The sequence below is a fragment of the Myotis nattereri genome (genome assembly GCF_964212035.1).
Source record: "Myotis nattereri genome assembly, chromosome: 2".
Taxonomy (NCBI): domain Eukaryota; kingdom Metazoa; phylum Chordata; class Mammalia; order Chiroptera; family Vespertilionidae; genus Myotis; species Myotis nattereri.
In genome coordinates, this window is record NC_138076.1 from 192,973,285 (window position 1) to 192,995,044 (window position 21,760).

The 21,760-nt window shown below is 37.9% G+C and overlaps 1 protein-coding gene across 1 annotated transcript in view; it reads left to right on the forward strand.

The window, feature by feature from the left end:
• Positions 1–19,782: 19,782 nt before the first annotated feature.
• The window catches only part of LOC308513988 (ovostatin homolog 2-like), a gene marked incomplete at its 5' end in the record, with an annotated part of 39,923 nt that continues 37,945 nt past the window's right edge, over positions 19,783–21,760 (forward strand). The window contains 3 exons of the mRNA XM_081084025.1: positions 19,783–19,847; positions 20,124–20,307; positions 20,824–20,980. Coding sequence (XP_080940151.1) covers positions 19,783–19,847; positions 20,124–20,307; positions 20,824–20,980 — 406 coding nt within the window. The remainder of the gene's footprint in view (positions 19,848–20,123; positions 20,308–20,823; positions 20,981–21,760) is intronic.

The window sequence follows — 21,760 nt, forward strand, 5'->3', positions numbered from 1 at the left end:
TTGAATTTACTATCTTAACAAGCTATTAAAATGTCCTTAATGAAGAGACAAATCATGTTAATTATCATGTGCGTAAATTCATGTTTTTTATAAGCAATGAACCAGAAATGTTCAATCATTTATATTAATCACCATGTTCATCAATGTTGATAATTCTCTATATTATGTGTAGGAGTTACTCAGAAGAATTTGGATTTTTCCCAAAGAGAATTGATTTATGTGTAACTTTATTCTTGGTGCATCCATGGGAGGAGGGAATTTTAGGAATCTCCTATGTTGCCATCTTGGAGACATTGTCTTCTGTGCATATCTTCAGCCAAAACTTTAGAGCAACTTTTCTCAACTGGGTAATATGAGAGAATTAAGTCCTACAGAGAAATATTTACATGACTATTTTCTCAGTATTTGCAAGAATGGCACATACATAGTACCATTCTGAGTGCATAGAGAGAAGGTAATTCATTACATTCATCAATAATTTAGGAATTAATTCTGTTACAGAAGTCTGAATGTGAAGGGTTAATTTAGAGTCCTGGGCTTGTCATTCCTTTTTGACTTTCCTAGAACTCTTGGAAGTAGTCAGCTCAGTACTGGACAATAAGCAGTGGAAATGTGGTCCCCAAATGCTTGCTGCCAATGGGTGCTTCATTAATGGTGAACAAGAGATTATCTTTTCACCAATGTGTGATATAGACTGCTGAAATTTATCTATAAATATTTACATAATTTTCATTGCTTTCCACCTTAGTTGGGTGAATAATCTATACCTATGAACTTCCTCCTATCTTTCCTAAAGATATACAACCTGAATAGTTTATAAAATACATGAGTTCTGGAAAAGAAAAATGTAAAAATGTTTTATATTACCATGCTGGTAATACCTGAAAGAGGAGGATTTTTGACTATCAAGAACTGGAGTTTTGATGCAAGTTAGCTTCATAGTAGGCCTAACAGAGCCTAGATCTATCTCCTGGTTGTTTATCTAGTTCCCAATGGGGTGGTTAAAATTGATGAACTAGCCATGATCAGAATCCCCACCTTTGACTCTTAGATTTATGAAATAAACACATACAATGAGAAGCAAAAAAGCATTCTGATTATTTTATCCTCAATGAACTAGAAATTGCCACTCATGCTCACTTTCCTCCGCTGTCTCTTCATTCCACTCACTTCTGATTCCAAATCCGTAACAATGCATCTAATTGATAGATCCTACATCATTTATCTGTTCCCTGGCTTTAAGGTAATCTAGAAATGGAATTTTCTTATTTCTTGGAAGTGAAATATATATGTTGGATAATCACCAAAGTATTAAAAAAGTCCACCAAATGGCCTGAGGTAAAGATTCATACCACTTTATGAGCCTTAACAAATCTGTTGCAAGATGATTATAGATTTAGAACAGGACATTCTGAGGGATTGTTGCAAGGAGGTTTAAGAAAGAGTTATATTGGAGAGTTTGTTCTTCTTTCTGGAGGATATGGAAATATATGACTCTGGGAGCCAAGTTGTGGATTTGGCAGTGGCTATTGTAAAACCCTTCTTTTCCCCTCTCAGACAATGGACCTTTCTGATATAGATGCTTTAGAACTCAGGAAAGAAATATATTTGCATTAATATGATTAAAAATTCCACTGAATTGGAAGCTGTTATCTGGACATTTGGGGACTCACATGTCCATGCCTCTTGTATAACATATACAAACTCTCAAGAAAAAATATATTTACTGATGCGCATTGGGGATAGGAGTGAACATAAAACCAAGATGAATTTATGGAACCTGTCCATGCACCACAATGCAGTAGATTGATCACTTCTAGATGTAGGGGGTTATAATTTGTTGATTTGGACTAGAGAACATGTATACAAGGACAATTTTAGAGAAATTTATTTAATATGAAATCCAATTTGATTAGAATAACATCTACTAAGCCAACACTGTGCTTAGAGATCTGTACTTCAATTATACAGGGTGGGGCAAAAGTAGGTTTATAGTTGTTTATATAGAAAGTAATACAATAATTAATAAAGAGTAAACTGTTTCACACACTCACAAGTGTACTAGTAAACCTACTTTTGTCACACCCTGCATAATGGGAATTGCAACAAGACAACAAAATTATATAACTGCAGTTACAAAGAGCACAATGATACATATTTTTAAGCTAACCTGGGCTAGGATCATTTTGTACTCATCTCTGTGCTTCAAGAATTCCAGTCAGTCCTTGTAACATATTTGACACCCTCCAATAATTTTTAAAATGTAATGTAATCTGAAAAGAATAGGGAAGGCACAAATAGTTATGATCAAAGCATAGTAAATACATAGTCCTCTGAGATTTATAGATATTAGTGTTCTTAAGCCCTAATAGGTTGTCAAAAGTATTTCTCCCCATTAAGAGATAATATTGTCCTAAAATAATGAATTTATATTTTTAAATTCAGATACAGTATGAAAATAAGTTAAACCTCACGGGTGAGAAAGACCTTCCTATTTGAGAAATTGAGAGAAGTCCACTTGGTCTGAAGTACAGCAAACTTGTTTTAAAAAACTCATTTGCTTTCCCTGGTTGGTTGGCTCAGTGGATGGGGTGTTGGACTGAAAGGTCCCTGGTTCAATTCTGGTCAAGGGCACATGCCTGGGTTGTGGGCTCAATCCCCAGTAGGGGGTGTGAGGGAAGGAGCTGATCAATGATTCTCTCTCATCATTGATGTTTCTATCTCTCTCCCTCTCCCTTCCTCTATGAAGTCAATAAAAAAATAGATATTAAAAAAAACTAATTTGCTTTTGCTACTGAATTTTATTGATTTGAGACTTTGTTTATTATAAAACGGGGTTTAAAAATGAAAACAAGTTCTAACTAGAAAATGTGTCTTATTCTAAAACTATGTAAATGAAATTCATATAAAGCAAAGAGTGTCAGTTCTCCACAACTTCAAAGAGGCACCCTTTACTTACTTAGAATCTTGACCTTCATCAGTTCACTGGCTCCATGCAAGGTCTTCTCCTACTGCTCAGCCCCAGGACTATCAGATTTAATCTTGATAATATTCATCAGTTAGGCTAAAATCAACAGTCTTGTGTGTTGCAATATAGGGGGAAGTAAATGTGATTTGGCTTAAGTATTGAAAAGGGAAATAATTTTATCTATTTAGGCTAACATTTTTTATTCGATTGCATATTACAAAGGCATTTGCAAGACTAGGTATCCTTATAGATACAATGAGGCAAAAACTAGTTGATTCAAAATATTAGCTGTTTTAAACATTGATCAATTGTTTAAAATGTAAGATTTCAAAGACATGGACAAACTGTAATCTAAAATACAGGTGGAAGAATTGATCTTAAATACAGAAGGCACACTTAATCTTCTGACATGAGAAAGAAGTTGAGAAAAATGGATTGAAATATATTTGAAAATTTGTGAGAGATATGGAATGAAGTCATAGGCGATGTTCTCAATTTTATTGATATAATAGGATAAAACTTGGAAAAGTGAAAGAATTCACCAATAATACAGTGACTTGCTTAGCTGGGCCACCAAAAGTTTTGCTTTAAAAGGGATTAATTTGTATAGTTGTATTGTTTCTTCAACAGCATGATTTTTTTTTTAAAGAGCACATTATTCTTGGTCAGGGCTTTCTAGAATAATAAAGATTTTACAATGAATATATTTCATTTCTTTTTCATTTGACATGGGACATAGATTGGAAAATCATCTCTTTACTTCTTTATAATACCTGGAAACTATCACTGGTCAATGGGAAAAGGAAACACATTATTTGGATCTTTAAAAGGCTTTCAACAGCAAGCCTAGTGATTTGTTGACTTTAGAATATTTTCTAATCCTTCTATTTGCTTTCTTATTCATACAATCTTAAGTTTATAAATGAAAATGCCTGGTTTTATGAGAGCTCAATTACATTTGAATTTTTTTTTCAGTCCTGGTGGATGGAGTTGTTCAGGAAGCAATTTTCCCATGTTTGTGTTGGACTAAATTAATCAAATATTGTTGGACTAATTTGCACAATTCCAGAACAATTGGACAGAGTCCAGTCACAGCAAGAAACTGATTATTCTTCCTTGAACAATACAAATCGCTGCCTTGGAACCAACCAAATGGCCACTGCTTTTCTAAACAATTGATTCTAACCACAGAGATAAGATGAATAAACGAAGGAGGAATCATAGAGACTATGTACTTTAAAATGGCCATATTCTACAAAAGCAAACATGAGGCCAGGTCAGAAAGTTTTAATTTGCTTACATCCAATGTTTTACTTCACCCTTCATGTCCTAAGATTTATTGTTTTTACTAAGTGCCAAGGATTGTTCACAATACTTTTAATCCTCATAAAACACATTTAGTCCTCATAAAAACTCTATAAGCTTGGTGCTATTATTTTTCTAATTTTGCAGATGAGAAAATCAGTTTCCAAGAGGTTTCAGAATGTCCAAGATTAATCAGTCTGTAAATGCAAGAGCTGTTAAAAAGAAACCATAGGCTCAAAATAGTGTCACTTGTACTAAAAGCCCATGATACCAAACCTAGATTTAGTACCTGATTTTAACTGCAGTTTCAAGTTTTTGCAGAAATATAATTTTAATCAACCAGTCTGGAATTTTCTAGTCAACACCAATGAGATAAACTGTCAAGTAGGCCCTCTCCATTGCCCATAAGAAGAAGAAACGAACTACATGAGAAAACACTTGCCTTACCATCTCTCCCACCCTAAAGATGTCCTGGTTTAAGATTAATCCTTTATTTTTTTTGCTAATGTATCCCCTGCCACACTCTTTTTCCTCTAATACCTTCTTAGCACCCTTCTATTTGCTGCCAAATTCAAGATATAATTGCCTTGAGAAGAATAAAGCAACTTCGTATGTTGGCAATGCAGATCTTTGTGCATGGAAGAAATTGGAAGGGAAGGATAAGTAACCAAACACAAGACTCAGTAATATGGAAACATGTGAGGCTACAGACTATCCAGAAACAGTATTTTGGTGCTTTGTGAAAATTTCTACAATATCACAGGTCTTGGGAGATAGATTCACCCACAGAACTTGGAAATCCAGTCACTATTCTTGCTTCACACAGATGAATTATATTATCCCATCTTCTATAATGCCCTGGAACATATTAGTATCTTAAAAGAGTAACATGCTTTATGAATATTGTTTCAAATCTCAATTGGAAACTATTAAAAGAGTGCTTGTAACTTGCAAAAGCATAATTTTAAGTATTATAAAGAAATATTACTTTATTCTTTTTCCTCCCTCAGTATGCAGGTGTACTGAGTTTGTTAGATTTCTGTGGAAATTATATTACTTTATAGGACTAATCTTAGCAGCAAAATTAGTATAATTTAAGCTAGACTCCCTGCCCCTAATATCTCCACAATTGCCTGTGCCTGAAATGCTGTTACTAAAGAGACCTTTCTTTGGCCCTGAAGCATTTTTTAACATACACTCACTTTACATTATAATACCCACACCCCAGATTAGCTAGCACTTTCATCATTATTATTAAAATAAATTATAATGACAGAAGAAGGTTCTTCAGGGGGGGATAAAAATGGAATGTATGGGGTTTTAAGGCAAACTTTTCTATTTCTTATTTAGTCAGAATTAGTCCAGATGTATTTCTTCCTCAATGCTATAAGAATATTTCTTTTTTGATGAGGTGGTCATTAACTTTTCTTTGTAGAATATATTATGGATTTTATAGATCAACAAAATAACAAAATGAAAGTTAGAAAACTGACAAAAGATGGCTGATTATTTTATTTTGCAAAGTAAGGAATTAAAAATTTAAAAATACAACCATTTGTTTTTACCATTACTCTATAAAAGAAAGGACATTTGATATCAAACATGTAAGAAGAATGTAAACTCAGAATGAAGAACCTAATTTGTAGTTTCCTTATTTCCCCCAAGGACTAATGCAAACTTTGTCAACAACACCAATACCTTATTATCTGATATTCTCACATCATTTGAGAAACACTATTCTAGTGGTTCTCAACTGGGGATAATTTTGCCCCCCAGACATTTGGCCATTTCTGGAGATATCTTTGGTAGTCGTAACTGGGGGAAGTGCTACTGACAACTAGTGAGCAGAGGTTAAGGCTTCTGCTAAACATCTTACAACACACAGCGCAGTCGACACAACAAAGAATTATCCAGCCCCAAATGTCAGTAATGCCAAGATGGAGAAACTCTGCTTGGCTGGTGCGGTTGAGCATTGACCTATCAACCAGGAGGTCACGGTTCAATTCTTAGTCAGGGCACATGCCCAGGTTGTGGGCTCAATCCCTAGTGTGCAAGAGGCGACTGATCAATTATTCTCTCTTATCATTGATGTTTCTTTCTCTCTCCCTCTCTCTTCCTCTCTGAAATCAATAAAAACATTTTTTTTTAAAAAAGATTGAGAAACCTGATCTAAGAGATCAAAGCAGTAAAGAAACTCCTGTATTGATAAGACAGCAGTTCAGAGCAACACTTCTTAAAAGGACTACAGTGTCTTCTTTCCTGGATTCTATGACTCCAACTAAGGACTTTGACACATATTTGAAGCCACATGAATCTGAGTTGGTGACCATTTAATCCAGTGCATTCCTCATTACTGCTCTTTTTCCAGGCTCCATTTCCAGGAGAAAATGTACATGAAAGTAGCTGGCATGTAGTAAAAGCTTCATAAATGTTGTTTTTCATATTTTTCCTTGTAAATCTATTTTTTCTGATAAGCAAAAATAAAAGCAAAATGGCTTCATGATTTGACACCTCAGTTTGCTTGCTGCCTCAAGTTTCAGTAGATCTTATCTCTGGTTCTGCATTCTAGTTGCCCTGGTCACACTGAATCCTTTTACTCGACAGATTCTTTCTTACTTCTAAGTTGTAGAACATTTTTAACTTCACTTGGGACCTATGACTTTACTCCAACAAAGAGGTATCACACTTTCAAGGTGGTAGCTGTCCCTGCTGCTTAGATCTCTGGTAGGCACCTGACTTATGTGTTCTACTGCTCCCATCAAGGCACTTATCACACTATATTATAACTGGTTTTGAAAATTTCTCTCCAATTAGGTTTTAAATCTCTTAGAGTGGGAATCACATATACCTTATTAATGAATTGTTGAATTCCTAGTGCCTTTTTTAAGGTTTGGCAAATAGTAACTGTCCAGTAATTATTTGTTAAATGAATGACAAACTCTTTTAAACAAATTATCCTGCTTTTCATATCTTGCCTGGAGGCCTTTTCAAGTAATAGTTAGGTAGTAGGCATTGACAGGAGTCCAAAACAGGAGGGAAATGATGAACTCCCGGGTGTTATGTACAGTTAGCAATTTGGTAACATGTCTTGGAGGTATCCCTGAAAGTTCATGATCATCTAGGAATGAATTTAGTAGAGAATGGCAATTGAACAAGATTCTTTTTTTTAAAATATATTTTATTGATTTTTTTTACAGAGAGGAAGGGAGAGGGATAGAGAGTTGGAAACATCAGTGAGAGAGAAACATCGATCAGCTGCCTCCTGCACACTCCCTACTGGGGATGTGCCCACAACCAAGGCAAATGCCCCTGGTCGAAATCGAACCTGGGACACTTGAGTCTGCAGGCTGATGCTCTATCCACTGAGCCAAACCAGTTAGGTGCCGGAAGCCGGTCCATCCTTGCTGCTTGACACAGTCGCTGCAGGATAGAAACATCTGCACAGCATATGTTTCAAGGGACCTGGCGTATATAGCATACTGTTCTTAATATGTTTGCTCCCCTTAGCGCTGTGTGTTTTAACCAAGGTCACCTCTCCGAGAAAGGTTGTTTCCCCAGGTAGGGATTTTTCCCTGAAGTTAGGGAGGGGATGAAACTCCTTAACTAAGTGCCAGGCGGGTAGTTAATCACTTTAACTACAAACAATCATGCTTAAGCTACATAATCTTTACTCCCTGGAATGGAGATAAGAAACGCCCTAACCTTTGTAATAGAAATTGACAGGATTAAAATCAACTGGTATAAATACGGATGTAACAAGACAATAAACAGCAGAACCTCTCTGGAGATCCAGACCAGAACTTGGCTGGAGATCCTGGCTAGGCTGCTGATCAACTGAACACTGTCTCTGTGTCCTTCCTTCTTTGCCGACTCCGTCTACGCCTTTGGGAACCCCTGGACCTGCTGGGGTTGGACGCCGGCATCTGGCGCCCGAACAGGGACCCTTAGGTAAGTCCTCCCGTACTTGGGACGGATAGGACTGCACCGTAGGCTGCTGCAGACCCCCCCCTATAGAGGATAAGTAGGGTAAGCTGGTAGTTAGTACAGAACTTAGACTGACAAGATGGGCCATACTGAGTCTAAGGAAAAAAGACTCTGTATTAATCTTTTAACGCATATGCTTGCTAGCAGAGGAGTTAAGGTTACTCCCAGTCAGACAGAAAGTTTTATAGAAGACGTATGTCAATGGCTTCCCGAAGATGGAACTGTTAATTTAGAAACTTGGACTAAAGTAGGAGAGCAATTAAAGAACTATTACAGCTACCATGGATCTGAGAAGGTCCCGGCAGTTACCTTTTCTCTCTGGAATTCAATTTGTGAAACCTTGGCACCAGAGGCAAAAACGGTTGAACTTTCTCAAAATTTAAATAGTCCCTCGGCTCCACCCAGAGAGGATACATCATTATTGTCTTCAGCTCAATCTAAAAGCAATTTAGCTATGCCTACTGATCGGGAGGAGAATAAATATCATAAACATGACCATTGGTCCTTTCCAGTCAGTAGAGAGGAGAGAGGACCTCCCATTCAAAACAGGCTCCACAAATTAGAAAGGAAGCCTGTGGCTCCTATGAGCTCCATGTCTAAATTTCAAAGGGCGATAAGAGAAGCTGAAGCTAATGGAGATCTTGAATTCTCACTCTGCTTCCCAGTTGCATATGAGAATGAGTCTGGTGGGGACGGAAACCCCACCTGGGAGCCTATACCTTACAAAGTACTTAAAGAATTAAAATTGGCCTGCTCTGAATATGGACCTCTAGCTCCTTACACACAAACCTTGGTAGAAACCCTAGCCAGTAAATGGATGACTCCTTATGATTGGTCACAGGTTTGTAAATCCTATCTCTCAGGAGGCGAATACTTATTATGGAAAACTGAATATGATGATCTTGCTAAGAAAGCTGTAGCCACTAGCAAAAAAACCAGAAAAGGAATAACCCTAGACATGATATGAGGAGAAGGTGATTTTAACACGGCTCAGGAGCAAATGAATATGCCCACAGAGGCACTTACCAAAGTAACCAGTTGTGCAGTAAATGCCTGGAAATCCCTACCTTATACAGCAGGAAAAACTACCACCCTTACAAAGGTTAAACAGAAGGTCGAGGAACTGTATCAGGATTTCCTTTCTCGCCTCATACAGGCAGTCAAGAGAGTAATCAATAACAAAGAGGCAGCCGATATCCTAATCAAACAACTGGCTTTTGAAAATGCTAATAATACCTGTCAGGCTTTATTAAGGCCGATTCGCAGAACAGGAACTATAAATGATTTTATAAAACAGTGTGCTGATGTAAGTCCAGCATTTATACAGGGTGTAGCTATAGCTGCAGCTCTCAAAGGGGAGACATACCCTCAATATGTACAGGGCATAGGACAAGCCAGCAATAATACAGGTAATAAAAGAAATATGAACTGCTACTCTTGTGGCTTATCTGGGCACTTTAGCAGAGAATGCCCAAATAAAAATAATAATAATACTCAGGCCAGATGGCAAGCTCCTCGACAGCCTGGAAATACAATAGGGAATAATATTAATCCTCCAAAAACCGTTTGTCCCCGATGTCAGAAAGGATTCCATTGGGCAAAGGAATGTAGATCAAAATACCATAAAAATGGTTGGCCTTTAAACCCTACAAATAACTCCCAAGGAGGTTATATCCCATCACCTCAATTGGGAAACTTGAGAAGGGGCCAGCCCCAGGCCCCTGCAATAATAGGGGCATCAACCCTCAACTCCTTTGCAAATTTCAATCAGTCAGTGACCTCTTCAGGGCAACCCCAGGCAGTGCAGGATTGGACCTCCACTCAACCACCCACGCAATACTAACCCCAGACTCGCCAGTAGCAGCCATTCCTACAGGAGTATCTGGGCCGCTGCCTGAGGGAACTGTAGGTTTAATATTAGGACAGAGCTCCACCTCGTTACAGGGGATCTTAGTCATCCCAGGAGTTGTTGATGCAGACTACACAGGAGAAATACAGATTTTACTTTCCCCACCCACCACAACTATACAGATTCAGCCTAACCAGAGAATTGCCCAATTACTCCTGTTACCAATACATAAAATAGGGAAAGCCATTACCCAGGAAGCTAGAGGGGCCGGAGGCTTTGGATCTAGCGATGCAGCATTTTGGATACAAGAAATCCATGCTACTAGACCTACAAAAATTTTACAAATTCAGGGAAAACCAATTGAAGGTCTATTGGATACAGGAGCAGATGTTTCCTGCATAGCAGGGAAGGATTGGCCCTCTTCATGGCCCACGCACACCACCTCCACTTCCCTAGTAGGACTAGGCAAGGCATCTAATTTAAAAAAGAGTTCTCAGATTTTAACTTGGGCTGATGAAGATCAACATTCAGGAACATTCTGTCCCTATGTAATTACAACTATCCCCTTTACATTATGGGGAAGAGATATCTTATCTCAAATGGGAGTTCTATTATATAGCCCCAGCGGTGTTTGATTTACTCCTGTTACAAAATATTACAAGAAAATGAGTTTAAATATTCCTCTCCTCACCATGTTCTACAACATACTCTATTTGTAATTAATATACTAAATGTAGATTCTGAGGGAAATTCCCCAATGTACAGGCATTGGAACCCTGATCTAACTAAACCTAAAGCCCTCGTCAAATGGAGAGACTTACTTACAGGAACATGGAAGGGACCTGATGTACTTTTAACCTGGGGGAGAGGATATGCTTGTATATTTCCACAGGACGCAGACTCACCTGTGTGGATTCCAGACCATCTAGTCCGACCTCATGTCTCACCGCCCGCCATCTCTGCTTCATCATAGCACACCTGACCAGTGCCCATCTGCAGCAGATGTGCAGCCCTGAACTGGAACAATCTGTCCATTGGGAGGATCACATGTGCCTCCTTTTTGTCTTTCCACATGTCCCAGCTTTGCCCCACATCTCCTTTCCTTTTTCCTTTTTTTAAAATCTAACTACTTGTTTGTTGGTTCTTTGGCCTTTCTCCTTATTTCCTGAACACAGCCTTTTCTAGAATCTCCCTACCCTACTGTTCCAGGAAGGGCACCTCCCTTTTATGCCATGACTAGGGGTGTTTGGTATATGTCCCATACATGGAGTTGTCTTGTGCCAAGAGCCTGGCATCCTGGGCTGAGAAAGCCCTGTTCCGGGACTCTCCTTTGTCCTTTATTGGCCCCTCTTACCCTTGTGTCAAAAGGGACCCTCTTCTTACAATCCAATTGCCCATAGCTGTTGCCTGAGCTCTCTGTTCATGCTGAGTTTGAAGCCTCATGGTGGCTGGTACCATGGATCTGTCGCTCACCCAATAGCATGAGCTGGGCCCTCCCTGGAGAAGAAACCTGGGTTCCCCAAGATATGTGATCAATGCCGGGGCCCAGCCAGCAGGCAAGGGGATCCCAAGGCAGCTGCTGGGCATGGAGGCCAGAGGGACATAGGCTACCAAGGAGACAGAACTGAACCTCACATCACCCTACTTGGCCCAGAGATGGCTGGTAGTCAAAGACGGGTAAGACCCCACAGGGTGGGGCAACCTAAGACAGGCACAGTCGGGGGCCAGTAGGAGAGAACTTGGGGTTCAACAGAGGTGGGGCACAGATCCTCACCGCCCCAATGAGTCAGGGGCTTGAACACTCGCCCCTTCTGAGGAAGGTCTCCCGTCCCCATGGCTGCTTCCCGCTTCCCAAGCCCAGCTCAGATTGGGACCCAGGTAAAGACAGAGACTGGCTGACAGCAGCTGGCCTCTCACTGCAACAGGACTTGTTTCCCATTTCTACCTTGTACCATGGGGAAAGGGTCAGCTGAAGGAAAGGGCTGTGTCAGTATGCTGCCTTCTTCCCTTTCTTCTCCCTCTTTTTTCTAAACATTTCTATGCCTTGTAGTTCTTTTGCTTTCTCTTCTTTTTCTCTCTACTACCCTCCATCTTCCATATCAGCTGACCCAGAGGGCACAGCTTACTCCTCCTCGGACACCGAAACCACCATTAACCACGGCCCTGATGGACCCTTTGATGCAGCCCTTCAACTTGCTGACGCTTCGGGAAGCCCATCGCCAGTGATGCCGCCCGCTAGCCAGACCAACAAAGACAATCAAACCAACAACTTGAGGACAGCTGTAATCCCTTGACTGAAGAGGCCAGCAACCTTCTACAGAAATGGGGCTCCTTGTGCTCTCCATCCACTATGTTTATAGTTATGCTCACTGTCATTGCTTGCCAGTCTTCTTCCAAGTTTTAAACTGCCAAATCTGAGAGGTGGCCACTGATTTGCATGCGCTATCATTTAAAAAATAAAAAAGGGGGAATTTGCCGGAAGCCGGTCCATCCTTGCTGCTTGACACAGTCGCTGCAGGATAGAAACATCTGCACAGCATATGTTTCAAGGGACCTGGCGTATATAGCATACTGTTCTTAATATGTTTGCTCCCCTTAGCGCTGTGTGTTTTAACCAAGGTCACCTCTCCGAGAAAGGTTGTTTCCCCAGGTAGGGATTTTTCCCTGAAGTTAGGGAGGGGATGAAACTCCTTAACTAAGTGCCAGGCGGGTAGTTAATCACTTTAACTACAAACAATCATGCTTAAGCTACATAATCTTTACTCCCTGGAATGGAGATAAGAAACGCCCTAACCTTTGTAATAGAAATTGACAGGATTAAAATCAACTGGTATAAATACGGATGTAACAAGACAATAAACAGCAGAACCTCTCTGGAGATCCAGACCAGAACTTGGCTGGAGATCCTGGCTAGGCTGCTGATCAACTGAACACTGTCTCTGTGTCCTTCCTTCTTTGCCGACTCCATCTACGCCTTTGGGAACCCCTGGACCTGCTGGGGTTGGACCCCGGCAGTTAGGGGTGAACCAGATTTTTGAATTATGTCATACCTTATTCCATGAGTGTCATAACAGCAATTCAGATTAAAATGCATGGTATTTATCATCAGAGACACAAAGTCAGAGTTATAAGGAAATATGGATTGGCCCCAGGCAAAATAAGCTGTGAAAAAGTAATTTGAAAATATGACTCAGGCCGTAGCAACACAATATATTTCCATTAAATGCATCATCACTGCACCACTGTGATATTAGAAAGTGGCAGAAAGACCGAGTTGTAAAGTTACATAAAATAATATGGCAAGAGTCATATATAAAAATATTATTTTAAATATCAAAATGGTAATCACAGTGAGTTAGGTGTCCAAAACAGAAGGGTTACTCAAGGTAGTTTGAAGATTGCTCAGATGGTCACAGTGAAGTAGGTCAGACCCACTCAGTTAAGATTATTTCACTTTTACGTTACTATCTTTTCATTTATCAAGTAAAGGAAAAGATGCACAAGAATATAAAAATATAACCTCCAGCACTTCCCTTCTACTTCACAGAAGTCCCATCTTAATTTGTTTTATCAATCCAGGAGTTGAAAGGAGAGAAAGTTCCACTGGTTTAGAGAATCCAGAATCACAGATTGGCTAACTTTTATCACTTTCATTCTGGGAAGAAGGTGAAAATCATACCTTTAAAGATTTGTCTGTGAACAAAACCAACTCCATATCTATGTCCCAGATGTCTTTAATTTTTCATATTGTGACCTTTAACCAACCTCACTGTCCTTAGCTGACACACCAGAGCCTTCTAGTTGATGATTATCTATATTCCTTAAACAGTAGCCATAAATATTTTTGTTGGTGATGACCTGAATGGCATGACAACTGAGATAAATATCAAACAGGTGATAGTATTGATTATAAACAATCATCCATCACAAGATGACCAGTAGGTATAGCATTCTTTGTCCCTTTGTCTTTTCAATCATTAGTACCTGAGTTATCCTATATAATGAAGAGGTGATATGCAAATTGACCATCACACGCTCACAAGATGGCTGCCTACAACCAGGCCGGCAGGGGGGTTAGTGAAGGATGACCAAGCAACTGAACATCAGGCTGTGTGGGGCGACTAGGCTGGCAGAAGGCTGTGAGGGGCAACCAGGCCGGCAGGGGGGCATTTGGTGGTGATTAGGCTGTCAGAGGGGGGGGGGGGCAGTGAAGGGCAACTAGGCCAAGGGGGGGCCAGTTGGGGATAACCAGGCCTGCAGGGGGGGCAGTTAGGGGTGACCAGGCTGCAGAAGGGGCAGTTAGGGGCAACCAGAAAGGTAGGCAGGTGAACGATTAGGAGCCAGTGGTCTAGGATTGTGAAAGGGATATCTGACTGCCGGTTTAGGCCCGATCCCCAACAGTCAGACATCCCCCAAGAGGTCCCGGATTGGAGAGGGTGCAGGCTGGGCTAAGGGAACCTCCCCCCATGGACAAATTTCATGCACCAGACCTCTAGTGCTATATAAAAAGAAAAAGTCCTGTAACAAGAGTCTATTGATGAAGAATAATCTGTACAGATTGCTGGGTCATCTGTCTGCTCTGACCTTACATCATTGTGAGTAAACTACCCCATAGTAAATTCTATTATATTCTATCAAGTTGCCTCAGCAGTCTTTGATTTTAAGATAGTTTCACGTTAAGGTATCCATACCTTTGCTCCACCATCAGACAATACCTCATCACTCATACTTAATGTCCAGGCTCCAAATTAAATATGTTTTTGGCCCCACAGCTGAGTAACCTCTTTCAAATTTCATTTATTGCCACATCATCTACCTTATTCAAGTTAAAGTGTAATAATAGTCCTAGGCATGGAGTACCACATTGATTAAGGCTCCTGCGTTTGATATATTAACAAAATAAAAATTTGAATATCCTTAAGTGACACTTCTTTGGTGCAATCCCCTTTGATTCTGCCATTCTCCAGGTAGAAAACTTCCTAAAAATGTTTCTTTCTCTATTATTGCATTTACATGGTTTGAAGTTGATTTGGGGCTTGTCTCATCAACTATATCACCCTATTCTTGAAGAAAATGAACTATATATACTTTTTTATTTCTATTGAATCATAAAATCTAAAACACATCTAATTAATATTGTTTAGCTAATGAATAAACCTCTATGTTGAATGGAGGTTAAAGTCCAAAGATGGTAGCAGCAATTCCCAGGCAGATGGTAGTTTCAGTGATGAACTACATTATTATAAATACCATATCATGTTTTTATTATTATTACACATCCTTTCTTTACCTTATCCATCCCTCATCCCAGGATTTTAATATTTCCTCTAGTAAAGAAAAAAGTTATAAAACTAAAGATGTCTGAAGTACCATATTGGTGGTAACATTTGGTAAGACTCCATTTACATTTCTCTTTATTTGTCTGTCTGTTTGGATGAAGTAATAGTATTTAGGATTAGTGGTGCTCACGTAGGCAAATTGAAATATAAAAACTAACTCTAAGTGACTTGGGATAAAATCCTATTTTTAACAGTGTTGAACTTTGCCCATTAAAAAAAAATAATAATAATAAGTGGCTCTATAAACCCAGTCACATCATAAGTATTTAGTTTGCCCTTCATTATCCACCTATTTCTCCTTTTATTTATTTATTTATTTTTTATTTTTTATTTTTTTGGTCACTCATCCACAGGTTGCTATTGTGTGATTAGAAATTTCTTGGCAATTCTAACAATCAATCAGTGTTGTAGGAGATAAAGATCTGAGAACAAGAAGAGCAATTTCACTTGTCAAGCTGGTTGTTCCTTTATAAGGAAAAGGTGATTTCCCTTTTAATGGATTACAACATCAGGAACTGAATAGCCTAGTATAGTTTAGTTTAGTCTAAAACATAATTGACAGCCTATACATTACTAATCTTGGGCAATACTCTTATTTGTAGTGTTTGCTTAAACACTTTATAAAGGTGAACTAGAAGTTCAAGATGTTCTCAGGAACTGTGAAATAGATTTCAAATTTTTGAAACTTACAATGGACTACCATTTTTTATGCAGGTGGAAAAATCAAGAAAATGTATCCCCATTATTTCAAGAACTTTTAAAAGACATAATGTCAAAATGACACTTCCAGGCATTGCCTCAGATTCAACTCAGTGACAGTAGGAAAATAAACCAATATTGTCCCGTGCCTGATGAATAGCGCCCAGCTGGAGTTGCAGAGTAGCCAGCCGGATCTTCACCAGTCTTTCCCTTACCATTGGTTATCTTCTTTCCCTTTGAAAATGCTTTTTCCATATAATGTTAGCAATGTCTGTGATATCAAGCATCATATGTGTGATGTAATGATTCAGAATCTTTATCCACATCTTCAACTTTTTTCGGAGCAGCATATTTTTTATTTCTTCTGTCTACTGGGTATCATATCTCTGTTGTACTGCAGTAACTCCACACTTAACATGCTAAACTTAAATCGTCACTTCATCTATATGTTCATTTTGTCTTCTCTCTTGTCTAATTGCAACAGCATTCAATATCAGTGTCGATCTCACCCTCTCTCTCTTCTTCATCACATATCAAAACCACCTCACGTTCTAGCATTAGAGTAAATATATGGTATTTAATATTGCTCTTACTTCTGTAACATAGGATAGTCTTTGAGCAAACTCATACTTCTCTGACTGCTATTTTACTCTCATTCATTTCTATTTTCTATGAAGTACAGAGTTATTATACTCATTGCTCTTCAAAACTGAACCTACTATTATTTAAAAAACATACCCAATATTTGATTATAATCATAGTTCTCTTCAAAAAGCTGTTACTTCAGTAATAATTTCTTCAGTTTCTACTCTATCTGAAAAAGTCATAATCATGTGAATATTTCCAACTCAAACCTCCATATTTCACTCTGTTTCAGCTTTCACATATATCTTTTGAATGTGATTCCATTGAGCATTGCTCATAGTTTCCATAGAACAGTCTTTGTATCACATGGCATTGCAATTTATGCTTACATATCCTGCTGGGTGAACAGTGAACTATTCTAAGAAAAGAAGTAGTCTTACTCATCTATTTATCATCAGGACCTGGTTCAATACTAAGTCCTTCCCAACGTACATTCTCATGATGCCCTATAGTTCATTTTCCTCTGCAACACTTGCCATAATTGTAGTGAAATAATTAATTTTTCAAGTAGCTATTCAGAATTTGCCTTTCCTGATAGAATAACTCTAATAACTTATATTCATCTCTTCACCCCAACCATATACCATAATTCTAGCAGATAGTAAATAATCAATAAATATGTACTAAATGAATATGTGAATAGAAGTATTCCCATAGTAGGAACCACTAATAATGTAAATAGTATTGAGTCTGTCAAGTGACGATGATGTAATATCTGTTTTCTATTATATATCCTTTTCCTCAGTAGAAACATACTAAGAATTTAGAAGATAGTACATTAATCCATGTCCTATCATATTCTTACCTATGAAAATATCCTTTAACCTCACTTAATTTATAGTTGTTAAAGGAAATTTTTCCCAATCACTTACTGCCTGAGTGACCCTATGAAAATTAATGACTTTTTCTGGTGCTTTATTTTTCTTATTTGTAAAATGAGAATAAATAATAAATTTAAAACTGTATTTCATGAAGATTAAATGGGATACTGTCAATATTAGCATATAGCACATTGCCTGTTAATTATTAAGTACTCAGCAAGCAGCCTCCCTCTTCAAAACATTCCCCCTTGCTTTATCATTCTCCCTCTTTTTCCCCCTTCCATACTTCTTCCTTCCTTTCCTTTTTTCCTTGCTTTTCTTCTTCCTCTCTCCCTTTCCCCATTTCTTTCTTTCCTTCTCTACTAGAAGGTAAACTCTTTTAGAGAACTGTGTCTTATTTATCTTGTTTTCTCTAGAAACTAGCATAATAAACAAGTACTCAATAGATCTTGTTGGATTCATATCTGAATTTTCTGGAATAAGAGTCCAATAATCTCAGGACCATGTTGACCAGATAAGATAAATTGAGTCATTTACTCAGAAAAAAAATACATTTGGAAAATAAAACTATTTTAGAGAAGTTTCATTACTTTTTTTTTTTTCAGCATTGAGAATAACGAATTTGTTGCTTTGATTTATAAACAATCTGCCTTGTGGTGCTGCTTGTCTTGAATGCTGATGAGTTGAAGTTCGGAGCTTCCATTGTTTTGGAAGCTAGTGACTTAATTTATCTTATGAGTATGGAGGGTGGAGTGTACAGAGTGATTCTAATAATAAGTCTAAAGGGCTGCGGGAAAGGTATTGGTCAAAAACAGAGCTAACAGCTTGACGATCCAGTGGAAAGAAAGTAAATCTTAAAACTGGTAAGGAAGGTCGACAATTGAGGATTAGCAACTTTAGCGGAAAGGCTGTAAAAACCCCACAAAAGTCCTAAACAGGAAGGGGAGGGAGCCATGTTTTAATTCAACGGAGTGGACATCGTCAGAGTTGTCATGAGCACAGTTCTGCACTGGAATGTGAAAGGTGGTCGTCAACAAAGCCTTGTTGTCACATTCCCTAGGTCTCATGGTTGCCTGTGTTTTACCTTCCAGTACAGCTCTCATCTGTTATAATTGGTTATGTGCTTTTTTTCCCTTTGTACTTGCTGTTGCACGGTTGCAAGCCTATTTTTAAAAGACTGACACCAGTTCCTGTCTTCTGTTACCTAGTGTAATAACTCCATCTGTATTTAAACTAGAAAGGATGCTAAAGAAAACATGATGAAGGGAGAATTATCACACTGGACGCTGTCAAGAGTTTGCCAGCTACTTTGGTATGGCTCATTTTCCTAGTAGAAATGGTTTACAATCAAAATTATGTTAAATCTTTTTCTTTTCTACCAAAAGTGACTAGTATGTGTGTATGCATGCACACATATTCAACACATGTTCTTTCTTTTTTTTTCTCTTATATTTAAGGTACAAAAGGATATTAAACATTGTAAAAAAGAAAATCATAGTAAATGTTGAATTCATAGCAACATTTTAAATGCTGTATTCTGTATTATGAAATTATAAAAGCATGACTTAACAGTTTCAATTATCTGTAAAATGAGTCTGCATTGAGATATCTATTTGTATCTGGGTTTTGGCAACATCAGATATGCTACTTCTCTCAGAAGCCTGGAAATTTTACCTTTTGGGAATTGTCCTAACCACAGCTCCTTAGAGGGGCAGCTTTCTTTCATGTGCTAATTCCTACAAATTAATGCTTTTGGTACTGCGGTCAGCCCTGTGAGCAAGATACTAAATTAAACTAATGAACTCCTAAGTGTCACACAACTGCTTTCTTTGTTTTCCTGTTTCTTCCTGTTCAACCTCTACAGCTAATTCCAAAGACAGCAGCATCGGTGAATTTAAGAAGGAAGTAGTATATTAAGTAACAACCGCCTGGAAAATAATGGGAAAGGCAATCAAGTGTGATTGATGGTTCTTATGATACTTGCTCCAAAAAAAGTAATTGATCCTTCATTGTGTGGCTATAAAAGCAACACTATACAGAGAGGGGCAGAGTAGAAGGAAGGAAAGACAGCGGAGAGTTGAGGCAGCTGTCTTCTAATAAGAGAAAAAGAGAGACAAAGAGACAGAGATAATAGTTACAGTGAACTCTTTCTTGTTCGGGCATTGGGATAAAATGGTGCTCACCCTGCTTCTGAGCACCCTTTGGCTTCATTTTACTGTTGCTGTGGCTTCAGAACCGTAAGGGAATATTATACTCTCTATTCATATTAAAGTACTAGCGGAGACCTCATTAAACCTGTCTGTGTTAGCATTTGATACTTTTCCACTTCTGAGACTGAGTGCTGGTTTGCCTTATAAATTTTTAAACAAGTGTATAAATGGAATTGATATATTTTTTAAGATACCTCTCTCTGTATACTTAGCATTCATTGTAATGAAAGATGTGTATATTTCAGGACCATTTCAATAAGATAACATTGCCTTTTATGTGTGTTCTGCATTTCTCCTACCTAGGCAATATATTCTATGGGTCTCCTCTGTGATTCAGAGTCACTCTACAGAAAAAGCCTGTCTCCACCTTTTAAACCTTAATGAGTCTGTATCCTTGAGTATTGTCCTAGAGTATGATGAAGTCAATGTCACTATTTTTGACCAGCCTGTGGAGGAGGAGAACTTCTATGCTTGTGCAGATTTCCAGGTGAGGCACTGAATTTGCCATTTCAGAACTTTGGATGGGAACATGAAATTATTATTTAAAATTTCATTTTAGAGGGATAACAAATCTTGATTTCAGATGACTTATGGAAGCTAGGGAATAAAACAAGAGAATTTCTGAGGCAATAAACAAAATGAAAATTAACATAGGCAAAAAATGTGTGAGATATTACCATTTTCTATTGTATGGAGTGATTAAATGTAATTACTGCTTTTTGATAGAACTGTTCAACAATATAAGAAATCAGAATCTAGGTAAAGGGAAGCAGAATTGGAATTTGGGGCAACAAAAAAAAATAGAAGGCAAGAAGACATAAAAAGAAGTTTATTAAGAACTGTTTTCATACTAAAAAAAATAATTAAAACAAGTAATCACAGTCTCTCATTAAGAAATAATGAGCTTAAAATGCTCTCAGACTGAGAACCCAAATTAAGGCACTGTTCACCTTTTTAATGTCTACAAATAATTGTCCCATTCTCTGATCTTTAACATAAACAGGTTTCTCAAAAGTCCTCTGAACAGTTAGCTTTTGTGACATTGTTGGCTAAGGGTGATACTATTGAAATCTTTGAGAGGCGGTCCGTAGCACTCGTTTCAGAAGAGACAGTAACCTTCGTGCAGACAGATAAACCCATCTACAAACCTGGAGAGAATGGTAAGTCAATACTCACGTTTCCTTTGTACCCTTGACCTTATGAGCACATTCTTCAAATTTAGGGCAACCCAAACATAGGAATTTTAGTCTTAAATTTATCCTTAATGTTATAGAATCATGGATCTCTAGAATTTTTACTAGTTGAGTAGGTCAATTATACAATAATTCCTTCAAGCTCCAGTAATTGAATGCTTTGCTTCTTAAAATTTTGCATGCCACTTTTACTTTGTACAAATTCTAGTGACAGGCATACATAAAACAATGGTTACAAGCATGGGATGTAGAACAAAATTATTTGGTTTGAATTGTTGCTCCATAATTTACCATTTGGGCAAGCTGGTTAAATCTCTATTTAGACTCAACTTTTTAAATCTGTAGAATGAAGATAATCAAAATATCTCACTTATACAAATATTGTGAGGATAAAAATCAGATCGTCAGTGTAAAGCAGTACCCAGTACACAGTAAAGACTCCATAAATGACATTTATTATCACTACTATTATTATCCATTTCAGTAGAAGTAATCATAAATCTGAAAACCAAAGCAAAGCCCTTCTATTTTCTTTGTTATTGTAAGTAGAAGATAGCATAAAGAACACTAACCAAGGACTCAAAAGAATTTGGTTTTGTCTTAACTTTGTTAATGATTTATTGGCCTTTGCCAAGCAAATTCTGATCTTAGAGATGTAAAATAGAAGGTTAAATGAGAGCAACTATAGATTTTGTTTGATTTATTGAAAAGAAATAAAAGAATTGAAACAGAATTTATATAGTGAGA